Raw genomic sequence first — 22,537 nt, 5'->3', positions numbered from 1 at the left:
CTTGTCAGTTATGACTGGAGAAAAGGGTGACTAAACAAAAAATTCAGTGTAAGGTAACATTTTGAATGGTTACCACATATAGTAAGGTGGATTCCACTACCAGAGCCAAGAGATAAGAAATGAAGTAATTGGAAGCAAACTCAAAACAAACAGAAGGAGATGAGCCATGCAGTGTGGGGAGGTGCCTGTGGGATGTATAGCATCCATAGTGTCTTTCCTATGGCAAAAGCCTACATGGGTGCCATCAGCTATAAATGCTTGGAACAGAAATGCATGAAATTTCTTATCTCTAGTTTAGGAATTCCCTAAGCTGCAAATCTTTGGAGATAGGATTGGATCATGAAGAAATATCCCTGTACATACATAGATTCCTCCATAGAACCATGGAATCATTTAGGTTGGAAGAGACCTGTACTGAGCACTCAACAGAGAGCTGTGGGCACAAGTAGGGGTGGGGGCAGCAGCATCCTGCACTTGGGGAAATTGCAGAGTGCAGGGGAAGAACCACAAACTCCCTGTGTGACCAAGGTGCTTCTCCTGTCCAGGGGCACTTAAGACCCACACGGTGGCTCCAGGGCTTTAGGCTTGGCATGTCAGAGGGAAAAGTGGAGTGGATGGGCCTTCAGTAACAGCCAAACTGGGTGACAAAAAGTGAAATGAGCAACAGACACATGGCACAGACCTCACGTGATTCAGAGTGCAGGAACAAGGGGTGAGGGAGCAGGAAGATGACTGGATATCAAGTTATTTTCTATGTTTAGAGCTGCAGCCAGTTACCTTTTAAACTCATCATGATAAAATTCTGATTTGCATGTCACCATCTCGCTGGCTTGGCTGTCGTCACGACTCCTGACCCCACCAAATACATAAAGCTCAGAGGCAACTCCACAGGCCACTGCCCCAAATCTGAAAATCCAAACGAGGAAAAAATATTAATGCAGTGTATCAAAACCCTTTTGCATACCCGTCTGAACTTTATCCATCTTTTCCTCTATTATTTATTTATACACACAGATGCCTTAAATATCCAACAAGATGAGTCATGGATATTAATTGTAAGCACCTAATTCAGATCACAAAAAAAAAAAAAAAACCCACCCAAAAAAACCCAGTAAAAATATTTCTCTCTAAAAGTATTCTGAAGTTCCAATTGAACTATAATTTCTTGTTTTCACTTTGCATCAGGGAACTAGTGCTTGTAACACCAGGGCTGTGTTTCTACAACATCTGTATTTATTGCTTGGATGCTTGTCTTTACTCAACCACATGTTAACTACAGGCCACCATGACTCAGAAAGACCTGGTGAAGTTCATAGGCCATCTTTCCCAGATTAATCAGAAAAAGGACACTTTCCTCCCATCAGAGGGTTGGAAAAGCAATCTAGTCCCCCTACTTCCATTTTCCCTCACCTCCTCTCTTTGAGAGGACAGATTGCTGTCCACTGCTGAGTCCTGGGGTCGTAACACTCCACAGATTCAAAGAGTTTTCCATAGGAGCCTCCACCCATTGCATAGATTTTCTTCTTCATAGCTGCATAGCAGCCAATCTTATGGAAAAAAAAGAAAAATATATCTGAAATGACACACAAATGCACAGTATTGAGAGCTCAAAGGTGCCTATACACACACACACAGAGGCATTTGGGTTGCCTATACCCCATGTCAAACATGCGAGGCATAAAAATGCTCAGCCAGTTTTGTTTTGGTGTATGAAGACAAAAGAAGCTGCTCATTCTCATTTCATTTTGAGACTATTTGCTACAGCTTCTACTTGAAGCAAAAGATTAAAATACATATTTTTATGCACACACACACACATATATATATATATATATACACATACATATATCTGCATTGACTATTTAACAAGCAGCAACACAATAATATAAGATGTAATTTTTACCTTTCTAACCATGGTCAAGTCTGGCTGCTTGGTCCAGGTCCGGCTATAAATATCATAGCTCTCCATAGAGATCAGCTCCCTTTCACCATCCTCACCTCCCAGAATATACAGAATCCCATCAATCTCTACCACACCAAAATTATGTCGTGCCTAAGGAACATCAATAAAGTCAACATTGAAAAACATAACCGCCATTGTGAATAAATGAACACAATCTTATTTTTCAGAGTATCTGTCTGGAAAGTGCTATTGGTATTATGCCTGGCTTTTGTTTTCTTTTGTTTTTTTTTTAATGGTAAAGTCCTAAACACCAGCATAAGATTATTAATTTAATCAACTAAACAAAACAAAGGGTATCAAAAGGAAAAAAAAAAAAAAAAAAAAAAAAAAAAGCAGAGCAGCAGAACCCAAAGAGATCACATAGAAAACTAAGAACAGAGCTTGGCCATATTTCAGTTCCCATAGTGGTGGTCTCCACAATGAAGCTGTTGCTTTCTGGTCTCTCGAGCAGCAAAGCCCGGACCCATTCCCTGTGCAAAGGCAGCTCTTCTATTTTGTATGTATGAGCCCAGCTACCCCTCAGTCTCACAGCAAACATATCACAAGCAGGAAATTTAATGCATCATAACTAAAACCTACATGCCTTTGTCAACCAGAGATTGCAAAGAGGAAATTCCTGTGGTAAACAACTTCTTAATAAACACCCTGTGCTGATTTACAAAGATAAAAACACAGGTGTATTAAGGATATATGTTTACAAATAACAAACTGTTACTTTTTGATGGAATGTAATTATGAAGAAGGAAGCATTAACTCAAACCAAACCTAAATATGTCTGTGCAAGCCAAGTTCTGTATGTTGGCCAGTCCTCTGTCCATCTTTTCTGCACAGTCCGATCCCTTTGTCCATCTCAGAGGTCTCTTGTTTTAGAAGGCCAGTACACGCAGAACATTAAGTATACTACAGGACTGATTCATTATGAAATTCCTGACATTTTGTAGTTCATCTTACAGTTAGCTCTTCACCAATTGTTTAGTTTTTCCAGATCCAGCAGTCAGCATCAGACCACAAGAACAACAGGATATAAACCGAAGTCAGTTTGTAGCATGATTTTGAATGTGTAAGATGCAAGCGACTGGAGATTCAGAATAAAATTTTGCAGAAGAAAAGGAACATTTTGCCAAAGTAAAAACTTAAATCCCAACAGTTAGATAGAGATCTTGCCTCATGCATTGGTGGTAAGGAACTCCATGAATTGGTGTCTGGATCATATTTCTCTCCAGAGCTTAGCGTTCCCTTGTTTTCATCCTGACCACCAAGCACAAATAAAAATCCTTCTGTAAAACAAAATGTAACATCATCTTAAGAACAGGACTTTCAAGAAGAGGACTCACACCTGCACACTGAGCAAAACAACATGACTGGTGAGCTGTATTCTGGAATTCACCAAGAGATCCAGACCAGTCACAGGTCAGACTCTGGACTGGAGAAGGTAAAGCACATACTTACATCTGACTCAAGTCTGCCCCTGCAGATACCCTTCAACATATTCAGTGATGCAGCAACTAGAATTTACTTAAAACATTAAATACTCCTGGAGAGACAGATGTAGCAGATTCCCACAAAATGTTGCAGGAATAGTGATTTTAAGACACTCAGATGACAGGGATTTTCACAGAATCAAGTACAGTTTTGGGCAGACAAAGGGGAAGCATGAAATAACCCCAGTGCAGTCAGTCTTGAAGAAAATATATTATTATAAGCTGTATCTCAGATTTTGAGGCACTGGTAAGTTTTCATAACACTGACTTTACAAAGATGAAGTTCCCCTTTACCTGCTGACAATACTCCATGATTGATCCTTGGAATACTCATAGGAGCAAGTTCAATCCAGAGCTGTCTATTGGGATCATAAAGAGGACACATACACCGCATCACTGAGGTTGGTTTCCGTGATCTGAACACAGGGTGGGGAGGGAACAAACAGAAACAGAAAGACAAAGACAGAGTTTTACGAATTCACTGTTAACACCTTGTGTCCAAAGCTGGCTTGTTCTTGTTTTCGTGTATATTCATCACATGGCATTTCCCTGGTAAGGAGAAGACCCCCAAACCAAACATGTAAATTGAGTTTGTACAGACTTGGAGACATAAAAAGCTGATTGACTTAATTTCTACTGTATATGCCTGTAACCTTTTTTATGAACTTTGAATAAGCTAAGAAGAACTGATAGAGAGTATTAGTAATGTCTGAGTAAAGTGATTCACAAACTGACATGCTAAATGTTATCTGAGTGGTTTACTATGCTTCTATAAAGAGCTAACATCTAAATGCTAAATTTATTTAAACAAGACTGAAACCTCCCTTCTCCTGCAGGGGGTACTTAAGAAACAAAAGGGATCCTTGTGTGGAACAGGAATTTTCACCTTATCTCAGATGCACCAGTAAAGACTTTTTTTTTTTGAAACCACATCTATTATAAACAAAACTGTTTAAAGCACATGTTCATTACTTCTAAGTTTTGTTATAGATGCTTTTCAGATCATCAGAAACGATTCTGTGTTTAAGTCTACTCAGTTTAAAAAAAAACTAGCCAACACTTACTGAACAAACAACCCTACTCAAAGTTTACTACATTTTGAATGTCAGAAACAAAATAACTATTTATTGCTGAATCACCCCCAAAGGTATTTTAGGTGTGTCTGACCAACTAAAACAAACTCAAATGCTAGAGAGTATCAAGTAATAGGTGCACACATTCTCTGCACTCTGTGTTTTCAGAGAGCCATGAGTGCTGGCACGGGGACCAGCTGTCATGGATGGCACTGCACACTTACACTCTCTCTTCCCCCCCAACAGTCACGATGCACTCGGAGTAGCCCCGGGGCTTGAAGGAGGCCAGCATGGCCTCTCCCTGCTGCGGGGGTGTCAGGGGGATGTTGTTGCACTCCTTGACGATCTCGCGGACCAGCGGCTCGCTCATCATCTGCTCGCGCAGATACGCCGCGTCCAGCCCCGACACCCACACTGCCGACATCACATCCTTCATGTGGACCTGGGGAGGCAGCAGGGACACAAAATCACCCCCAGCACGGAGGCACCCGGACATGCAGATGCTTCTGTGCTTAGCAAATACTTGAGGGTTTTAGATACTGGCAAGTAATAAATTATACAAGACAGTGTTAGTAAGAAAATGCACCAAGTCCTCCAAGTTTCTCTATAAACATGCTACTTGCTTTCCCATCATCTAAACAATATTATATCATCAAATGTCAAAATGGTGCTTTTTTTTCTTAGTGCCTATTAAATAATGAAGGCAGCAGATAATATACCATCCACACAGCTTTCACCCTTTTACTGCAAATGCCGTGGTCTGCGTTTCAGGCAAAATTCAATAAGTCTATAAGATTAGTCATGAAAAAAACAGATCTATTTCAAGTTCCCACTGATTAGAATGAACACTCCGATTTGCGCCATGTTCAAAATACAAACATTTGGATGTCCTGACCTTTCTGGATTCTGAATCATGAGAAATCCACCTAATCACCGCTTCAAAGACGTATCTTTCGTTTCCAACATTGAGCTTTTCCATCGACAGCACTTCTTTCAGTTTTTGAGGAGTCAGTTCCAAGAATTCCTCTGTGCTGCTGACATCTCGAAAATGAGTTTCCAGATACTCTGAGGCAAGGTAGTGAACATGATGCAAACAATAGTGCAGTGCAAAGTCCCGAATACCAATACAGTTCTCAGCAGCTATGCAACCTTCTAAAAACTCACAGCAGAGAGTTTTTAAGTCTGTAAGCAGCAGGAGATCAGCTGCCTGTACCACATCTTGGATAGTTTCTTCATTTAGCCTGATCTGCAAGAATTAATTTAGAAGTTATAGCTACTATCACTCATTTGTTCCATGACATGCCCGCATTCATTACACTCATTCCCAGTAGCTGAAAAATGGAGTATTAATGCCAGTGTAAGAATCAGGAGAAACTGATATGACTGCTAACCATTAATTAATGAACACAGGGTTGGAAAGGCATTTGCTTGACAGAAGGTGTGGAGCAGAAATTTTGATAAGTTCCTGAAGTAACCAACCATAAAATTGTTCATCTCATCCAGGAACCTAAAATGAGTTTTGCTGTAATAAATAAATAATTTTTTTAAAGACACATGCAGGAATGAATTACAGGCCAAACCTGCCTTTTCTTTTTCTGCTGAGACCTAAACTTGTTCAGCAATCTCAGTCTGATTCCCAATAAACTAGACACACCAACTTTAATTCCTGCTAAGGCTCCTGGCAGGCAGATCTGACAAGAGGCCAGAGAGCTGGGCACGAGGGGCAGGGAGGGAAGGTGCCTGGTGTACTCCTGGATTACACTGAGGTGTAATCCTCACTGATGGGGTCTCCATCTCTGTGGCTACCAAAGCAGTCCTCTGTCACAGCTGACAAACACTGCCTGTTTTAAAGCAGGTTACTGAAGGTAGCCACCAATTTTAATACAAGCATTTGACATTGACTCTAAATTTTAAAGTTCTCCCCTGCTGCACAAGAAGAGGAGACAACTCCTGCAGAGCCTACTGCCTCTACTTCATATGCACAGGCCCACTCTGCAGAAGCTTTATCACAAAACTTTACACATCTTTCAGGATAGCAGTGTTAAAATTCAAGTTATTTTGCCAAATAGTCCACGTGAGGTTTAGGGTTTTTTTAATACCATACCTGCCCACTGAAGATGTAGTCTAGTATCTCTTTCATGATATCAACAGATATCCCTTCAAGTTCAATCTTGTACGTTGAGCCATCATCCTTTGGAGGATTGTAATTCAATTTTGTTCTAAGAGAAGAGAAAAGGAAAAGAGCGAAGTTCAAAATCTGGGCATTGCTTGCTGTCAGTTTCTGAAGAATCTGAGATCTCAGAATATGGATGTCTTCAGTCATGACAGAGATGTTAAAACCTAAAATGTGATGGAAAAACTGTCCCTTGAATTAGCGCGTAGGTATGGCCTCTGATACTGCTCATCACGTTTCCAAACTGAACAAATCTCTCAGCCTTACAAACTACCCGGGCCATCAAAGATCCAAAGTATGTTTTCTCCCAGCTCATTCATCACAAGCATTCAAAAATTTCACTCAGACCTTCCAACGGAACAGCAGCTCTGCTGACAGATGAAACACAAGAATTTGCTTTGATAAAGGTGGGAAAAAACCTAAAGCAAAACAAAACCAAAGCTTTTTTTACCAATGAAGAAATAATTAGAGTTAGCAGATGTGATCAGAATATTCACTGGCAGCACAAGCATTTGGATTGCATTACCATTTTGTGTAGTTTATGATGTTATCAGCCTAATGCTGCGCTTGGCTGTAACCAAGCCATGCACTCACAGTTGCAGGGAACAGCCCATGTGCTGCTCAGCAGAGCTTTAAATATTCATCTACATCAGTGGACACTTCACTTACAAGCCATTTCTTTAAACATACCAGGAGCACTGTGATGTGCCTGTGAATAGAATGGTGGAGGCTAGGGGAAAAGGTGAGGAAGTAATAATAGCACAGCAGACACTTTGCCTTTTAGCAGCTGTCAGTGCAAACACTTCTTCCAGGAGAGACAACTTTAAGTGTTCAAAAGGGAGCAGCATCCACCAGTTTGGTGCCAACAGCCACAAGAGCTAATAAAATATCAGTTTTTAACATATTTTTCCACAATTTGGTCAATGAAGAACACATTATATAAAGACAAGAAAATTTGTTTCCCTACTTCTGTGTATATATAGTGACCTACATCTATACCACAGCACACAAAAATAAAAGCTTTTAAAACTTTTTAACACTCCTTTGAATATATTCTTAGATAGAATCAGTTTCTTAATGTGAAAAGCTGTGGCTTTGCTAAGCTGAAAGTGTCCAGCCTCCTGCTATCCACACTCATGCTAAGCAAATACATAAATAGGTCTTAGCTAAGGGCAGATTCTGCCTCACTTACTCATATCGGAATAAATTAAGTTTCTCACAAAATAAGCTGTAACTCACATCAAATAAAACCTTAGTCTGTAAGAAGCTATTTTTAAGTGTGAATAAGGGGTAATTTTAGCCCTTTAGTTCATCATACTTGTGGTCCTGTCTTCACATCCCTTTTCTACTCTGCAGAACACCCAGAGATAGCAGTGCCCATGCACCAGGGCTGGAGCTGCTTCACCCTGTCTGTACAGCACCTGGGACAAGTTACAATACAAATAACAACAACAACGTGGCGTGGGTTAGGAAATTGTTTATTTCCTAATACCTGGAAGGAGATTAGGAAAATTATGTGACTCCCATTAAAGCACATGCTGCAACAGCAGGCACTGATTTACAGCTTGTCAGCTGAAAACTCCTGCCCCAAATGTACATTTCCAGCAGAATGTACAACGTGTTCCCCAACCCGAGCCATCCTTGCCCTTGTGCAAATGTGCATTTTCCATGTCTACAAGCTCCAAATGAGCCACAGAGCATATACACACAGGGCAACATGCTTCTTTACACACATTTTCAATCTATCCAAACTACCTCCATTTACACTTGAGTTCTGGGATTCTTGGTTTGTAACAAAAGGCACTTCTGGATTCCTAGGATGAAACTGTGTTTTCTTTTAATTTAACATAAAATGTATCAAGGTTCACAGTGTCTGGCTTCCTTCAGTAAAAAAGACGGTTGGATGATCCCTGGATCTCACGAGTCAGGTAGCTCTAAGTAGCTGTTATGATCAAATACACAGCAGCATCTACACAGAACCTGGGGTGTCCAACACATTGAGGGGCTTAAAACAGGTCCAAGGCATATAATAAGCATGTTGATGCCAGCACTAATGGGGAGATTAGGGAAAGGACTCGTGCTATTTATCACTAACTTTCATCTTAGCATCACCTGTACACACCCAAGCTAAATCACCTTATTGCATGGACTTTACACTGACGCCTCCTGGTAACAAGAAAGTGTTGTTCTGAGTTTTTGGGTCTTATCGGGGTAGATGTTCTAATCACTGTGTACTTTTTCAGACATCAACAGTTTGTGAGTTGTAAAGAAATGACCTAGGCCCTAATGCAAGGCCAAAACATGAAGCCAAAGCAGAAAAATAACCTTGAGAACAAATCAAATTACTTCAAAGTTACAGACACTCATATCTAGGCAAACCTTATGCAAATGCTTCCCAGTTCAGATTAAGTTTTGTTCCTATCATCTGTCATGGGAAGCAATAGTGGTGCATCTGTCACATGATTTTAATTTGTTGGTTAATAAAATATAAGGTTATTTATTTCAGCACAAGTACTTCTGAGCTATGCCAAGAGAGCAATTCCCAAAGGCAGCTGGAGGTACTCCTTGTCACTCACATCAAAACTGCAGGACAGCTACTGGCTGTTGGGAAGAAGGGAGGAAAAATATGATGGAAGGACATATTATAACCAGGTTTGGGGCTGGAAAAGTGTAAGAAAAAAAAATCATGAGTCCAAATGGAAAGAAAGCTGAAGGAGGAGAGAAAAGTAGGAGGTGTGCAAGCAGAGGGCGAGGAGCCACATCTCCTCTTGCATCACCCAGCACCAGCTGTGACCTGCACCCACACCTCGCCTGCAAACTGAGGCCTGGGCATCCCTGTCATAACACCAGAGACAGAAGGAGAAAGTTTCCAAACATATTTGTTCCCAGTTCAGAAAGACAATGGGCAGCACATGGAGAAATACTTAACCCTTGCCCACTATCAAATTTCACTTTAGAAAGTAAGTTACCAGCTATGCTTAAGCAGAGGCTTTCCATTCTGTCAGCATCCCAGAAGGACGATGCCTTCTTTATGCCACGCTCCTCCTCAGGGTGATTTATTCAGCCTGTGATTTGTGTGGCTGAGAGCTGGAAGTGGCAACCAGCAGCCCAAGGTGCAGAGATAGGCCAGCTGCAGCACAGCTGCTTCTAACACAGGCATGTGACAGCTTCCTGCTGCGGACAACATTTCTAATTACTTCAAAAGCACTCCAAGCTGCCAAACCACAGCTGAAAAAGCTGCCTCAGTCGTCCTTAATTCAGATGGAAGACCAGAACATCGAGATCTAGAAGGAAATAACCCTCCCAGCCAACCAAAGCCCCCGCGAGTTGGGAGCAGAGCACAGGCAAGACAGAGCTGGAGGAAGTGAAACAAGGCAACTTCTTCATCCTGTTTTCTCAAGAAAATTACATTTTGAGCAACTTGACTCTGTACACGTTTTAAAACAGTAATTTCCATTTTTTAATTAAGATCAGGATTGTAAGTTGAAATTGCTTCCAGTAACATAAAACTGTTCTATAAATGCTCAACATCCATCCCAACATCTTGTGCCTCGTCAGAAAACTGCTGGCACACACAACACCTTGAGCCAGTGGCATAAGAACAAATGGGTTGATGTTGTGTTTTGATGTTGTCTGTGTGACAAATTTAGAATCTGCTGTTCCACATCACTTAAGGAATACAATCCTAATGAGTCATCTGAAATGCTCTACATGAGGCAGAATGAGGATAAAAATTCCAGTACCTCTTCTGTATATGTAAGCAGTATAAGCAAGGTGAATCCTCAAAATGAAAACACAGGCTCAAGAACTGATGTTGATACTGCTGGGAACAACAATTTACCTCTAATGACATAAAACAGATTCAAGTAATAAAAAAAAAAAAAAAAACACAAGCAAAAAGCAAACCAACAGGTAAATTAAGATTGTCCACAGATCTTGTTAAAATTAGGATGGAACTTCCAACTTACTGTTACTTTAAAAGAGCAGAACAAATCAAAGCACAACCAATGCTTCTGACCTTACAGTCAATCCCTGCGAAAGCACTGTTGTGGGATAGTTAAGATTTATAAGAAGCAGATTGAAAAAAAAAAAAAAATCCATGTGTCTGAAAACTTGGTTTCCTTACATTTTACAGTGGAAACTTTATAGGAGGGAAATAATCGCTTTTAAATAAATCGCTTTTAAATCGCTTTTAAAAAACTAGACAAAACAACAAACAAAATGAAAATTCAAATTAAGGAATTGGCCACCACCAACACCACTTGCTTTCCTTAGTCAGACATAATTTTGTGGGAATATTTTCATCTTTGAAATCTCTGCCTTATCTCTAAACTACTAAGAAAAGACAGCTGAAGTGTTTTTACAATGGTCACATAAGTTATACAGAGAACAAGAGCACAACTCTTGGAAAGCTTTAATCCTTAGAGTGCTGGTATATTGGAACCTAAACAAGAAAACACCTGTCTGCAAAGACTGTGCCTACGAGAATGCTCCAGACCACATTCACCACAAGCAGGTTGTTGATATTTACAGTGAACAGCCATCAAAAAATCTGGGAAACAAGAGACAGACGCTTTGGGTTTGATGCTTGCAACACAAAACTTTTACCTGCTCTCACATCACCACGGTGCAAATGCAGTTTGCTGACCTACTTACACTGCAGGGTGTCAGGAACCAGACAAGAGGGAGACACTTGTCTTTTGGAAAGGAGCTGTCTTCCCAAATTAATGATTTTGCTCCAGATTAGCCATTAAGGGCTGGTTTATACATGCTTTGCCAGTATTGCCACACTAGCAAACTTTAATATTCAAGTAGCAAAGCTGTCCTTTGAAACTGAAGGGCAGTAAAATTGGGGTTTGATGATTTATCCTTTACCTGCACCAGTGTTTTGTCCTTCTCCAGAGAGCAGCAGCATTTTAAAATGAAGTTGGACCTCCAACAAATGGTTCCAGCAAAGACATGCACCAAACCTAAAACATGCTCACAAGGATGACTCAGTCTCAAAAATGACAAGTGAGTACTTGGAGATTTTGCATCACTAAGGAGAAAACAAAAAATCTGCTTTTGATGCAAACATAAGGTCAGTTTAGTCTCCTGGTCTGGGCTTCTTTATGTAGGTTTTAGTCTTTCAAGTAGAAGCTTTCCATGGCAAATCTAATTAAGTCCTAGTTAGGACTGACCATTTTAATGGTGAAGTTTTTAATTTGTCTGCCTTTATCCCTGCAACGTTTTCTCCCATAAAGGCTGGTCTTTCTACGTGCAAAAAAACTCCTTAATAATCACATTATTAAACAGGTCAAACATAAAAACATGATGCAGCAGTTCACTCCACCCACTGCCATCCTCCAAAAAGATATTTTACAACCAAATCAGAAGGTTTTCTTTGAGGTCGCACCCTGGCCTTTAGCACCACACATAAAAGTCAGTCTTCACCACACCCTGCAAAGGGTGCCAGCTCTCAGAGCATTTTGGCTGTGCCTCTGCTATGTCTCTCTCCTTAAGATTATCTCTAACTCCAACTTCAGATCTCAAGGCAAAGGAGTCCATTTAACAGCTCAGCACAAAAAACTTGCAGAAGTTGCTTTGTTTTCTTTAAGAGAAACAAAAACTATGACGTATAACTTAATTTTTTCAACTATTGAAAAGTTTAAGTCAGGCAAAAATGTAGCTTTCTCCCTTTCCATAAGAAAAGGAACAAGGCAATTCCTTCAACAGCAGCACAGGGCATATGTACAGGACTCATGGGCTTTGCTCAATGAAGAGCTTGTTTACCATGAAAATCTGAAATTACCCTGATTACACTGAGCTCATCCAGAGCTAGATTGTAATCTAAATTGGAAATCTACCCTGTATTAGAGTGTCTTGCCTAAACATGTGAGTTAGCCCTAAGTAGACAGAACACACACTCAACAAACTGTGCCCAAGGACGGACCCTGGCAGTTCTCAGCAGCACCAAGGACCTGACGTTTCATTTCACTTTGGGTTTCTTTAGTCAGCACAGAAATCAACCAGTCAACTGCACCAGCTGAGCTTGCAAACAAGTCAAACACAAGCGGTGCAGATCAGCTGCTGGGCACCTGTGGGTCTGCACCCCCTGCATGGCACCAAGCTCAGCCCAGGCTCACCTGTGAGGTGGTGGAGCACACCTGGTTCAGCAGTCGCTGCTCATCTGTGACACAAACACCTGCTGGCTTTAGAAAGGTGGTTTGGGTTTGGTTTTGGTTTTCTTCTGCTCCACTTGACACTCAAGTCCACTCAGTGAACTGATGATTCCCAGCAGTGTCACACTTTTTAGGTAGCAGTTTGGAACCAGGACTTCCTCAGAAAAACAAGGGAGGACATTTTTGAAAGAGAGATTTAAGCCAAGAAATGAAGAGCATCTTACTTGAAATATGTCTTCTTTCAGATTAACTCTACTTTTAAACTTGTTAAAAATGCTTTTTTAGAAGAAACAAGTACAGTGTTATACAGTACCTGTGCTGCTAAATTTGCTGTTAAATATATTTAAGAAACGCCATGCTGTGTAGCATGTGTCTAATAACCCAAATATTCCTGTATTATTATTTATTTTATTTTATTTTATTTTATTACTGTAAATATTATTATTTAATGAACACAAATAGATCTGCTGGGAAAATTTGGATTAACCAGGTTTTTATACCTCACTTATCCTTACAGCACATGGGAGGAATAAGCAACAGAGTTGGAGAAAGATTTTCATAATTAATGGTAAGTATGAAGTCAAATGGACAAAATTATAAGTGCATGAGTAGTGTTGTGGAACAGCTGGAAGATGTTTGGAATCCAACTGAGGGAAGCACTGGAATTCTGGATATGCCCAGAGCTGGAAAACACAGATCTGCAAGACTTTCGCAGAAAGCAATGCCACAGCCAAGAGGAAAAAGGAACCAGGAACAACACGGATTTCATCAGCACAGAAGCCTCCAACACAGAGCACTCCCCATGTCCATAAACAAGAGCTGCACCAGGCAGCCCACATCGTCCAGGGGATGTAAACCAACATGCCTGAGGACATAAACCAGCCACCAACCACATGGGATTAAGGACATACTTCCTTGATAGGGGCAAGGACTTTCACAGCTGTGCATAAGCAGTGATTTATTTTGGTTTTTTTGGACATATTAAGCCATGGAAAAGATAAAATATGAGAGGCAAAGACAGGAGTGGAGACTCCCCTGTGCATGGATAGCACTACCAGCACAGAGAGAAACTTCTGTACAATATTCAGAATAAGAGTCTGAAGAGAGTGAGGAAACAAATCCTTTCAAACCATTAATTACTGTTCATATTTGCCAGTCCACCCCAGGAATAAGTTCCTTTAGTAACTGCAGACGAGACCAACACAAACAAAACAGGTTCAAAGAATTAAAAAAGAACACCACCAAAAAAACCAAAACACAAGTGAAGCATTTCTGACTCATCAGCTCCAGACACATCAGCCCTGTTCCAGCCACAAATCAAGGGAAAAAAAAAGAATAAAAAAGCCTCTTTTAATAATAAAAGTTTTGCCAAACAAGGCAATTAATGCAAGTGTAAAGGCAACCTACAGAGTATAAATTACCCAGACATCCCAAGCAGCCCCATGCTGCCACACCTTCCATCCCAGCTCATCTCTTACGTCAGGCACACAGATGAGCTGCGTGTCTCCAGATACAAAGAAAGGACAAGAAATTTCATCTCTAGTTCTCCTGGGTAAACAAGATGCTCTGATTCCCAGTTCTCCCTCTGCCTGACGTGTAGCAGCAGCCCAACTGTATTTTTTTACTATTTTGGGCTGGGTAAGAGCCTTATGGCTTCTTCCCTTCAGGCGATCTCTAGGGGCTTGTTGGAGCAGGAATATAATTAACAACTCCCCATTCAAGCCTGGTATAGTGACTTCTAAATCCCTTTTCAAACCATAAACTTTTAACATACCTGTATCACTGTTGCCCCTCAACTGCTTATCCAAACATAACATGCATGTAGGCACTTCTGAGTTGTGCCAGGCAGAGAGTTTCTGGCCAAGGCAACTATTTTGATTTATTGCCTCTCAAAGCCACAGAGACTTTACAACTCAGCTACCACTAAAACATAATAGATAGCATTTCAATTTAATTTTCTTTTAATCAAAACCAAAACAAAACAATGCCAAATGTAAAAAACAGAGTCTGGAAGCAAATTCCAGCCTGATCTGTTCCTGACTTCCTACTCCCAGGGCAGCCTCCAAAGCTCCCAGGAGACTGCCAGAAACAAACTTCTCAAAAGAAACCTTGAAGACAACAATGGCTTTAGAGCCCTCCTTGACAGTGCAGTTACCACAACACCACCCTGCACACCCAGTGAAGAGGGAACAAGCCCTGGCACAATTACAGCATGATTTGGCTAAAGCAGAGCTTGGGAGCAGGGAGTTCTGACAACCAAACAGCTCCCACCTCCAGCTGCCATTTGTGTTCATGACTTCAGTATTCATCCTAAATTGAAGAAAAGTTTTAAAACACTATAAAAGATCTCTATAAATGTCAGTAAAGACCAAAAAGGTACCAGGAAATAAGCAGCAGAAGCTCCTGGCATGTGTTGGCTCCTACTTGACCTTGTTCTACAATATTTATTGTCCAACAGGTGTAACAAGAAGTGCCCAGTGGCACCTCTAGGGTGCAGGAGGGACATCCTGTCCCAGCTCCCACACCAGCACTCATGGATGCTCCCAGACATACTCACACAGGGATGGAGTCTCAGCAGGCTCCCCTTGTGACAACTGCAAATGCTCTAAGTGCCAGCACACAGAGGAAAGGGCAGGAGGTCAGTGATGGGGGCCATGTCCCTCCACATCTCCATGGAAATCTATTTCAGCATTGGCTGTGGCTCTGCAGGGTCTTACAAGGTCTGCAATGTTTCAGAGATGTCAGAAGGTTGAACAGGACAAGTGAGAAGATGCAAAGGCTGTCAGGTTATTTCTGACCAAAACCCATTTACAAGCAGTACAGCTATTTATAAGTACGTAAAAATAACGTGAACTTAACCTCACATTTACATTCGTGTTTAGTTATATTATGCTCCTCTGAAAAAAGATTTAAATATGATTATTGGTCCATTACTGAGTTTGAAAAGCCTTGGGGAACAGTATAGAACACATACGGCCATCTGTAATCTGCTCATGCAGAAGGGTGAAAATCAAAGACAAAACTTGCTGAGGTAACAAAAATGTCTTAATTCAATTTGTAATGCAGCAGCACAATCCCTGCATGTAACAACATTAAATTTGTCTAAGAATATGGGCTTAAATATCCTCTTTGTTGAGGTAGTTCCCACGTGCTCCCTGTGATCCAGGCAAGCAGACAGTAAATGAGCAAAATAGAAAGAGGTGCAAGTTTCAGCTGGCCAGGAACGACTCATGCCAGACAGTGACAGATCTGTTCGGATGGGAACATCTGCTGCTACTGCTCAGGATACCAGGAATGCTCGGACCAAATCTATCCTATAAAAGGTTGGTGGATCTATGCCACGACTCAGGCCAAACTTACTAGTGCAAGCATGGTTTGTTCAGGGAAAAGCCCTCTCACGCCAATGTAATTTACATCAAGCCCTCAAACGAAATAAATTAAACCAGGGCAATGGATCTACACTAAGGCAATTGCCAGGACAAAGAATGCTACCAAAAAAAGGGAAGGTTTGTTACAGAAGAGAAAACCAAGAGCTAACCTGGCTTGAATATAACTGCTCTGAGATGCACAGCAGCATCACCTTGAGCCAAAACCACACTTTGTCCTGTGGCGGTTTCTTCCTGAGGAACCCTCCTTTTCTCAGGCTCAGGAACATACCACAAGATGTTAGAGATATGCAGGGAGACTTCTGTGCTTTGTAAATGGCAGGATTTGCTCCAGGGGAACACAGAGGGATTAGATAAACCTGTACATATAAAGGAATTTTGTAGGAATTCACACAACCACCCTAGACCTCACTGGCCTGAGAGAGCTACAGACCACTTGGCATTAAGCAGCTGAGGCAAAACCTCAAGAATCAAACTACCACAAAAATTAAAATTCTTACTGGTCCCACAGACTGAAAATTTTAAAATGAAACAGGCTTTTTTTATTTTTCTGTACTTGCAGAAGCCATCCTATGGATCAAACAGGCAAGTGGACATATAACAATAACACCAATAAAACTTCCATTGTGTTTCTGTGCCCTGTCATGCCTTTTTTTCTCTCCCCACTGAAGCTGCTATCTTTGAGCTGCATGGATAATCCAGTTGCCAAATAACTAGTGGGAAAACACATCACTATAATTTACAAGTGTCCTACTCATAACCAGTCAGCCAAACAGCTTCCATGCAAAACTAAAAAACAGGTAACGCTCCTCTCTCTGTGGCTGCACAAATCCTTCAGCACACACAGACTGCTCACACCCAACCACCCCCTCACAAAGTCCATGCCTACTTATTTTCCTACTCACACCCTAAACTAGGCATTCATGCAAACCCTACAGTTTCTGAACTCGCCCACCAACTTGCCCACAGCCACAGCACATAATGAGACAGCCAGACACTGAAAACACCACATCAACTCATACTTCCACTGCTTCACTTCAAGTTTCACATAAATGCTTATTTTTATTCCATGTTTTCCTTCTGAAATTACTTAATGGATTTTTCTGAGCTTTATATTGGAATTTTTCAAATGAGAGCAATCTGAATCAATTGGCATTTGGAGACTGTAACAGCCTGTGGTACCAGAGCTTTGGAATCAGCTACCCTTAAAATACAGGGACAGGAAATTCTTGTGTCTCCTGCAATAGCTGTTTATATAGAGGCCTAAACTGATTTGCACAGACTAGGTACAAGGTGGAGATTAATTTCAACTTCAAAAAAAAGCCACTGTGTTTCCTTGGCTGGAAATAGAATGCTTCAACATTGGCAACCTACCTGACCAATTCTACCCAATGTGAAGACCAGCTGGACTAAGAGAGAGATCCTGGAGTGATAAAAAGAAGAGAGACAGGCAGCAAGTAAAAATTAGGCTCTGCAAAGGTAGGTAATACAAATGTGTTTCCTAATATGCCATACGAGAACTAGGTATTTTTAATTCTTTACATCTTGAAAACCTGAGGAGAAGACATGAGTAAGCTTAAAAAAAAACCAAAAAAACCTCACATTTAATCATATTTATATATTAATGCAAGTAACCTACTTTCACACATAGTTAATGAGTTCCTTCATGAGATTTGAACCTGAACAATTCTGAGTTTAAAAAAACCACAACTCTAATGACTACCAGTTTAGTTGCTAATGTAGTTGTGTCTGGAGCTCTTATTCCTCACACACAATTAACCCATGTTTCCCAATACATTTTTTAAAGATTAACAAAATGCAAAACTTAAAGATGAAATTCTGTGAAAAGGCACTTCTCCATAGGATAATCTACAGTATCTTTTAGTTAACCATTTCTTTCACAGTAAAAAAATAGACATTTTCTGTAAACTCATCCTGCTGTAGCAGTAGAACAGCAGTTTTTCCTAGGACATGACCTCTTTCCACCTACAGCAACTCTTCTGAAACCTAGTGTCAGGCATATGGTCATCTAAAATATGATGCCCAATGACCTAAAAAGCATTCAGGCATTTTGAAGAGTATGAATCAATGGCTCATTTCTATTTCACATCTTTGATTTCCTTCACCACTGTCTTCCAAACCTGCTTCTCAAGACAAGCAGTGACAAAAAATTATTAGTAGTACATAGGCTCCACCATGACCTTTTTGCAAATTCTTGATGATCTTCCTTCTATGAGCATTTTATTTCATTTTATATCTCAGTTCTGCTAGCTTGGTGCAGAGAACTGTTTACTTAAGTCTGTGCATGATCACTGCTATTTAAAAGTTATTCACCAGCCTCATATTCTATTTATTATTAGTTTATTTTTGTACTTGAAAGTGTTAAAGTTGCACTACAATGGCCACCCAAAATAATGTATTGCCTAAAAGCAGATGCTATGACACTGCACAAGATTGCATTTTTTCAAATTGTAGCATAAAGAATTCCCATCCTCACCTACCAAAAAAATGCAAATTTTATGACAAGTTCACAGGAAGCAGCAGCTGGAAGAAATGTCCAAACAGTAAAAAAAGTCTGCTAAAGAGTCATGATAATCCTGTGCTTAAATGGTACTGAAAGTCTGCTCCTACTTTACATATGAGGACAAAACAAATGCCTTTATTCCTTGCAAATGAGTGGACTTAAAAACCCTTTGAAATTAACCACTTGTATGTTTTGTTTACCCGCTCTGACATGCAGACATGTACCATAACATCTCGTGGAGGGTATATTCTTTTCACTTGCTGTCACTGGACTTGTCAGCACTGAGTGTGCTGGGGCTCAGCCTGGTGTCAGCAGGACTTTCCACGACCTGGGTTTCCCTGCACAGCTGCTTGCCAGGCACCTCAGAAACCATGACTGTGCTAATGCAGCTCGTCCTCCCCAGCACTGGCTGTCAGTGGCACAGTTCTGACTGCACATGCTGGTGACACCCCTGCCAAGAGCTGCCAGCGATCCTGGCACGGCCAGGCTTTGTCACTCTGGCAATTTCCAAGTGATGTTCTTAGATGTTGTGGGGGCACAAGCGATGGGGAGACAAACCTGTATTTTTATTTTTTAATTTAGAAGCTAATGTACTTCAGACCTCATGATCACCACCTGGAGCCCTGTCTTGCCAGAAGGCATTAAAGGAGGAAAAAAATGATGCTGAAGTGCTGACTCGGTGCGGCCGAGGGACACGCAGAGCCCAGCACCTCACAATGTCCCTGGGATGCTGCCCCTCGGCCGGACACCTCCCTCATCATCCTCACTGTTCACTCTTCAGGGCTTACTTGTTCACACCGGGCGCCTGGCAGCAATGAAGTTGTTGGGGGGATTTTTTCCCCTGGTGGGTGACACAGCCTCTCAGAGCTGGAAAAGCAGCGCAGTGATGCCGAGAACACGACGGCTCCTGCGGAAGGGCCCGGCGGCACCGGCCGGAGGCAGGGAAGGAGGGAAGGAGGTGGCCCAGCAGCTGCTCCCACAGAACCACAGAATAGCTGGTGGTGGAAGGGAGCTCTGGAGATCACCCAGTCCAGCTCCTCTGGCAAGGCAGGAACAGGACAGGAGCTCCTACCTGGAGCAGGTGACACGGGAACGCGTCCAGCTGGGGTTTGAATGTCTCTGGAGAGGGAGACTCCAACACCCGCCCTGAGCGCTCGGGCCAACTCCGGGCCGAGGCGCAGCCGGAGTCCGCAGACCCCCCCGCCGGCCTTCCCCGGCTCCTTCGTCCTCACAGGCGGCGGATCCCGCTCCTTACATAACCCCGGCCCCGCTCCCCGCAGCGCGGCCCCTCCGAGCGGCCGCCCGGGGGCTGCGGGCCCGGCCGTACCTGATGTAGGGGCTGGCGGCCGCCAGGATGTTCTTCTGCACCGGGATCTCCTCGCCCTCCAGCACCAGGTGCGCGTCGCAGAACCGCGTCTCCTCCCGGAACGAGCTGAGCGCCCGCAGCAGCCGCGCCGGGTGCTGCGGGTCCGACACGGCGCTCGGGCCCGACATGGTGCTGCTGCCGCCGCCGAGCCGGGCCGGGCCGGCTCAGTCCCTGCCCTCACACCATGGCTGAGCGCCCGCCCGCCGCTGACATCATCTCCCGGCATCATCTCCCCGCGCCGCCCCGCGGGGGCGGCCCGGCCCGGCGGCCCTCGGGCACCGCGGCCCCTCCGCGGGCGGGGCGGGGACGGCCCGCGGAAATCTCGGCTTTGTCTCCTCACGGCTTTGGAATGTCACTGAAGGAGGTCCAGAGAAGGGAAGGGAGCTGGGGAAGGGGCTGGAGCGCCAGGAGGGAGCTGGGAGGTGGGGGCTCAGCGTGGAGAAAAGAGGTTCAGGGGGGACCTTCTGGCTCTCCACACCTCCCTGACAGGAGGATGGAGCCGCGGGGGGGTCAGAGTCTTGCCCAGGCAACGAGTGACAGGACTACGGGAAATAGCCCTAAGCTGCACCAGGGGAGGTTTAGGCTGGACATTAGGCGAAATTTCTTCCCGGAAAGGGCGATCAGACATCGGAACGGACTGCCCAGAGAGGTGATAAAATCACCGTCCGTGGAGATGTCTAAGGAAAAGACTGGAAGTGGCACTCCCATGGTCTGGGTGACACGGTGATGTTTGGTCATAGGTTGGACTCGATGATCCCAGAGGTCTTTTCCAAACTAATTGATTCTGTGATCCTGTAAAACTGGCCTTTTATTTATTTATTTGTTCCCTTATATGAGCTGGAGGGGAATGTTACAGGTGTAGACACAAGGAAAAGTAAGACAATGAGAATTAAATACAGCAAGACTCATTGTGGCAGTGTCCCTTTCCACAGCTGCCCACTGGAAATGTGGCCTTTTCCAGCAAAAAAGATCTTTAGAACAGTTCACATGGTAAATTTTAGGCCGTTTATTATCATGCTTAATTGCACATTAAGAGATTACTTGATTCCATCTGCTTCCTTAACAGCATCCAACATTAAAGTAGTGAAACTATTTGCACTGAGTGAAAGTGTTTCACAAACTGTGATCTGCTCTAAAACAGACACCCAGCTGGTGTGTAGTGAGCACAGCAGCTCACTATGCTCCCTGTGCTGACAGGCACAGCAGCACTGGGATCTCCCAAATGGATGTCATGCTGCCCATCCCTTCACTGGGAAAATAACATTTTCAGAGGGTCTGATCTAGTAAAGCTGTGGTGGGTCACGTGCTTTTGTTACTTCTATTACTTCACTTTCAGTGAAATGTAACAAAATTCTATCATTCATTCATTTTGATGGTGTCTCCAAATAATTTTACCACTCGGAAAATGAAGCGGGGTACCTGGAAACGACCCCGTAGGAAATTAATGCCTTGTTCTTTCCAAGCTGGACACAATGCTGGTTTGTTGTGCCGATGGAGACTGCAGCTGGGACATCATCACACATCACCCAGCAGTCCTGCACCCAGGGCCCAGGTGAAGAGTGTGCTCAGCCTTGCTGGAGCCAGGCTTTAGAACCCTTGCTGGAGTGCTCCCTGACTGGAGGGGGGTCACAGGGAGGAGCACCGTGCTGCAGCTTTGTTGTGCAGCTCTGAACAAGAGTTTTAGGAGCAGAGGGTGTAGGACAGAAGGCCTAAACCCACAGCAATGTGCATAAAACTCCAGCAGCTCTGCAACACTTGCTGTCGTACATACCCATTTACAAATATTAGAAGGCCACTTTTTTGTTGCCTGGGTGTAATTATGCAGGATGTCAGGTTTGGGTTGAGGATCCAGAGGACACATTCTCAGCTCTCTTTGAGGGTAATGAAGGCAGAGAGCACACTGCTCCTTGGCTGCAGGGGAAAGATGTATTTTGCTTGTCATTAATACTCAGGTAATTGCAGACCCAAGGGAGCAGTGGTTTAAATTATTGCGAAAGCTGTCATTGAGTGGCCTGGTTATTTGAAAAGAAAGGCACTGGTGTGTTCTCCTGCCACCTGCACAGATTGGTACAGAGGAAAACATTGTTGCCTTTCTGGTTTTTAACGCGTCCTCATAAACACTGTTTCTGCTTCCTCCTGCTGCCTATGTGGGGCAATGGGACAAGGTGTAACAGATAATATCCAGTTCCAGAGAACAAATTCATTGTTATACCTTGTTATTTGTTCCATTTAATGAAAGAATTAACAAAAAACCCCAACAAACCAAAACAACAACACACCAAACCACTCTATCAAGGTCCATCTGTAGCTTCTCTGAGGTAATTAATTATATGTATGCATACCCGTGGCCTTATTCTCTCACTCAACTATGTATTTTCTTTTAATGGAGATACTTATCTTTACTATTTTT

At 42.7% G+C, this 22,537-nt stretch overlaps 1 protein-coding gene across 1 annotated transcript in view; it reads right to left on the bottom strand.

Moving 5' to 3' along the window:
* GAN (gigaxonin) overlaps window positions 1–20,284 on the bottom strand; it is a 28,440-nt gene extending 8,156 nt beyond the window's left edge. The window contains exons 1-9 of the mRNA XM_053953253.1: window positions 20,089–20,284; window positions 6,622–6,736; window positions 5,413–5,763; window positions 4,742–4,959; window positions 3,739–3,860; window positions 3,121–3,240; window positions 1,904–2,046; window positions 1,411–1,547; window positions 778–906 (exon numbers count right to left, since the gene is read on the bottom strand). Of these exons, the coding sequence (XP_053809228.1) occupies window positions 778–906; window positions 1,411–1,547; window positions 1,904–2,046; window positions 3,121–3,240; window positions 3,739–3,860; window positions 4,742–4,959; window positions 5,413–5,763; window positions 6,622–6,736; window positions 20,089–20,255 (1,502 nt within the window). The 5' untranslated portion in view covers window positions 20,256–20,284. The remainder of the gene's footprint in view (window positions 1–777; window positions 907–1,410; window positions 1,548–1,903; window positions 2,047–3,120; window positions 3,241–3,738; window positions 3,861–4,741; window positions 4,960–5,412; window positions 5,764–6,621; window positions 6,737–20,088) is intronic.
* Between the last annotated feature and the right edge of the window lie 2,253 nt (window positions 20,285–22,537).

Source organism: Vidua chalybeata, chromosome 11 (assembly GCF_026979565.1).
Source record: "Vidua chalybeata isolate OUT-0048 chromosome 11, bVidCha1 merged haplotype, whole genome shotgun sequence".
Lineage (NCBI taxonomy): Eukaryota > Metazoa > Chordata > Aves > Passeriformes > Viduidae > Vidua > Vidua chalybeata.
This window is presented reverse-complemented; position numbering and strand designations above follow the sequence as displayed.